This window comes from Musca vetustissima, unplaced genomic scaffold (assembly GCF_032173495.1).
Source record: "Musca vetustissima isolate MV318-11 ecotype Yass unplaced genomic scaffold, APGP_CSIRO_Mvet_v1 utg2779, whole genome shotgun sequence".
NCBI lineage: Eukaryota > Metazoa > Arthropoda > Insecta > Diptera > Muscidae > Musca > Musca vetustissima.
In genome coordinates, this window is record NW_026886000.1 from 1 (window position 1) to 4694 (window position 4694).

The 4694-nt window shown below is 40.5% G+C and overlaps 1 protein-coding gene across 1 annotated transcript; it reads left to right on the forward strand.

The window, feature by feature from the left end:
* The first annotated feature begins 428 nt into the window (after positions 1–428).
* Positions 429–4102, forward strand: LOC133333422 (protein hunchback-like). Its single transcript, XM_061541739.1, has 5 exons — positions 429–1024; positions 1152–1370; positions 1458–2343; positions 3479–3598; positions 3669–4102. Exons 1-5 carry the CDS (start codon positions 429–431, stop codon positions 4062–4064), a joined length of 2217 nt encoding a protein of 738 aa, XP_061397723.1. The 3' UTR covers positions 4065–4102.
* Positions 4103–4694: the final 592 nt, after the last annotated feature.

A 4694-nucleotide genomic window follows, 5' to 3' on the forward strand; every position in this document is an offset into this window, starting at 1 on the left:
AAAAAAATTATCCTCAGTTTCTGCAGATTATTTTCTACAGAAAACAATGGATCCTCAGAAAATGAGAATTATTTTCCACAGAAAAAAATATTGTTTTTAGAGAAAAAATCTATCCTAAGGACCTCAGAATTTTCTCTATGGGAAAAACAATCCTCAGGCCATAACGAGGATTGTTTTCTGAAGAAAAAATTAAACTCAGGACCTGAGATTTTTTATATCGACATTACGACCTGTGGTCTTTTTATTGAAAAATCCTTTAGGTTCTGAATAACCTTCCATCAGGTCATAGATTATTTTTCGATCTTCGAAAATCTCCAGGCCAGAGAGCCGTTTATTGTTAATCGTTTATTTATCTTTTTCACAATTTTAATCTCTTTGACCCTGCAACTAATCTTCCACCTTCTCCATATTCTTCTCTTTCTAGCAAAATGACCGACACAATGAGTTCTGCCGGTCAAATGGAGCTATCGCTCAAAGATAATGGACTCATTGTTGATATGTCAACGACAGCATCACTCTTGCATCACAATACATTAGCCTCACACGCTCATGCCTTGCGTAGCCTTAAGGAACACCATCATCACCAGCAGCAGCAACAGCAGGCGCTTCAGTTGCATCACAGCTCCGAAGATCAATCATCGTCGTCGTCGGACAATGGTGGCGAGAAACCCATCTCGACACCAGTAACAGCCAATGTCAGTATATCGCCAACAAATCTCTCAACGAACCACAACAACAATTCAAATGCCTCCAATAATCCTACAACATTCCGCTGCGAACGCTGTGACAATTTCGAGACCAGCTCCCGAGCCACATTGCTCTTGCATGTAGTCCAATGTCTGTCGAATTCAGCTGCGGCCGCAGCACGCCTTAAAAATGAAGATGTCGATATCGGAGGTGGTGGTGGTGCGGATAATCCGGCAACGAGTCCCGATCATCGTTCGGGTGGTTCGGTGACACCCGTCAGCGGTGGGGGTGTGATCAGCGCCATTGCTGAAATTTTCGAATGGTGCAAATATGAGACGTCATAAAATGCGACACACCGGTGTCAAGCCTTATGAGTGTCGAGTGTGCCAAAAGAGGTAGGCAGCAGGTTTTTTATTTTGGTTTCGGATGTTGTAATTTTTTAATTTTTTGTTGTTTTTTTTCAGATTCTTTCGCAAAGATCACTTGGCGGAACATTTTACCACACACACAAAAACGCTGCCGTATCATTGCCCGATATGCAATCGAGGTTTCCAGCGTCAAATTGCCATGCGGGCCCATTTCCAAAATGAGCATGTGGGCCAGCATGATCTTGTCAAGACATGTCCGTTGTGCAGTTACCGGGCTGGTTCCATGAAATCACTGAGAATACATTTTTTCAACAGGTCAGTGGCCAAACCTCCTACCCACTTTCTCTCTCTTTAAGCGCCCTAAATAATTCTATTTTTTTTCATTTTCATTCCCTTTTTCAGACACGGCATTGATTTGGACAATCCCGGACCGGGCGGTTCATCGTCGCTGTTACTCGCTCTGGAGTCACAGGCATCACAGGTGGCTGCTGCCGCTGCTGCAGCCGGTTATGTGCCGACTGGTCTGAATGCCGTTGCAGCAGCGGCTGCAGCTGCTGCCAATGCTGCTGTCAATTCGAATGCGGCCATTGTCTCGGCCGCCAACAGTATGCCCAGCCACCAGAGCGACAGCGGCGAATCGCTACGCTCCCTGGAGAATGCAACACCGCCAATGCATTTCCTAACGCCCCATGTGGAGATCTCAACACTACCCGACAATGGCCTCTCGGATAACGCAATGTTCAATGTAAAGCAATGTTCCAATTCTAATGATTCTCTTATGTCTGTAGTAAACTCATTGACTTCCTCTACTTCATTCTATACTCGTTCGTCCGTTGAGAATGTCCTCTTATGCGTTTTGCGTGCATTTGATTTGCAGGGTCACAGCAGCACCAACAACACCACAGCCAACAACAACAGCAATCCCAGCAACACCCCCAACAGCAGCAGCGGCAGTAGTAACATTTGCAGCAGTGGCAACAACAACAATACGACCACATCATCGGCAGGCAGTACCACAGGAGATGTTATGGGGCCGATGGATCGTGACACCATTATGGAGTCGCCGGTGCCGTTGACCATAAATATGCCACCACAAGAACATCCATTAGATTGTAATGCCAAATCGTTGCCTTCGAGTACCAGTAGCAGTGCCAGCAGCAGCGGCGGCGGTATGGGACCTGGTTCTGGCGGAGCCCTGTGTGGTGCCTTGACTTCCGTATCACCGAAAAATCATCATGATAATCACATAACACCGTCGATTAGTCTCATACCCATAAAGCAGGTCAGTGTAAGTTTCTAGATGGTGGGTAGCAAAAAAGTACAAATCGTTGTTGTTGTTTTTGTATTAGAACCTAATTTATATTTTTCCGAAAAAATATATTATGGACATGCTCCGGATGTGGAGGGTAGGTTATTTAAAAAAATGTGTTTGGAATGTTTTTTTCTCAGAATACAAATGGGAAGCCAAAGGTTCTCTACTAGTCCGTCCGATTTTGAAGATATTTTTTTAACAAAATCAATTCAGCTAAGTTTGATAATCAATTTTATATTGACTGAATTGAAGTTTTCCTATAGAAACCTTAATTCAACCTGGCTGAATTGAAGTTTTCCTATAGAAACCTTAATTCAGCCTGGCTGAATTGAAGTTTTCCTATAGAAACCTTAATTCACCCTGGCTGAATTGAAGTTTTCCTATAGAAACCGTAATTCAGCCTGGCTGAATTGAAGTTTTCCTATAGAAACCGTAATTCAGCCTGGCTGAATTGAAGTTTTCCTATAGAAAACTTAATTCAGCCTGGCTGAATTGAAGTTTTCCTATAGAAACCTTAATTCAGCCTGGCTGAATTGAAGTTTTCCTATAGAAACCTTAATTCAGCCTGGCTGAATTGAAGTTTTCCTATAGAAACCTTAATCCAGCCTGGCTGAATTGAAGTTTTCCTATGGAAACCTTAATCCAGCCTGGCTGAATTGAAGTTTTCCTATAGAAACCTTAATTCAGCCTGGCTGAATTGATGTTTTCCTATAGAAACCTTAATTCAGCCTGGCTGAATTGAAGTTTTCCTATAGAAATCTTAATTCAGCCTGGCTGAATTGAAGTTTTCCTATAGAAATCTTAATTCAGCCCGGCTGAATTGAAGTTTTCCTATAGAAATCTTAATTCAGCCTGACTGAATTGAAGTTTTCCTATAGAAAACGCTATTCAACCAGGCTAAATTGAAGTTTTCCTATGGAAAACGTTATTCAGCTTGTGTTTCTCAACGGAAATCCCTATTCAGCTGTGCTTTTTAATGTTTTTTTTGTGATAATTTGGCTGAATTAAGATTTTTACTGAATGTATTTGGGGTCATAGAATTTAAGTGAAGGAGGAAGAGAGGAAGTTTTTCATTGACAAAGTGAACTAATTCATATCTGATTTTTATTAGGAACCACCCAGCGAGGATACTGCGAAAAATTCCCTCAATGGCGGTGAGACCATGAATGGTGGTGACAGCAGTGAATCGGAATTCTCTGCACCCAATACGAGACTAACATCACTGATTAAGGTAAGTATGGAAATGAAATTACAACAACGAACTTCTTACTCATTTTTGTTGTTGTTGTTGTTTTCTCCAGGTTTCACCCCTGAAATCATTGCTGCGGGAAGATCTGAAACGCCGCATTTGTGCCAAGGCCAATAATCGTATTACCCGCAATGCTGCCTCCATGGAAAACAATAATGTGATACAAAGCAGTTTGACACCGACCTGTGGAACTGCCACTTCGTCCACTACGCCGATTTGCAATGGCACCATAACATCGACCGGGCCCGAAAACGATTCGGCTGGTCTGAATCGCAAACAAATACTCACTTGCCTCTTCTGTGGCATTGAATTTCCCGACGAGACGCTGTACTTCCTGCACAAGGGTTGCCACTGTGAAAGTAATCCCTGGAAGTGTAACATTTGCGGGGAACAGCTGAACAATGTGTACGAATTCAATGCTCATCTGCTGAGCAAGAGTCATCAATAGCAACCAATGCATAAGGGTGTCTTGACATCGGGCGGGAAAGATTAGAAAGCGATTGGAATGGAGCCGTGGGAGAAAGAATGTCAAGACATTCTTGGTGTAGTGAAAGAAAAGAGAGGGTATTTGGACCCTCTGTCTGTGTGGAAAAAAGCATAGCGTAATTATTTTTTTGTTTTGTTTTCTGTTGAAAAAATCGGGTCTCGAATAGAAGAATGTAACTTAAAGAAGGACAAGAGATAGAAATAGCAATAGAGCGAGAGGCATTTGATTCTTATTATTATTATTATAAAAAATAATATAATTATTATTTTCATTGTTTTTATTCTTTTATATAGTTTTTATTCATTCATAATGGTTTTTTTATTATTATTTTTATTATAAATATAAAGCAAAATATTATTATTATTATTTCGTTGTATTTTTTTTTCATTTTTGTTATTCATATCGTAAACTTAATTGTAGATATATTTGTAGAATTAAGTATGTTAAACAAAAAGAACAAGAAAAACAACAACAAACACATTTTTAATGAAACAAAGCTAACAAACAAATCAGTTAAAAGTAAAAGTAAAAAAAATCAACAAAAAAATTTAAATCATGGGCAAAGGCAATATTTTAAGATAACACAAAAAA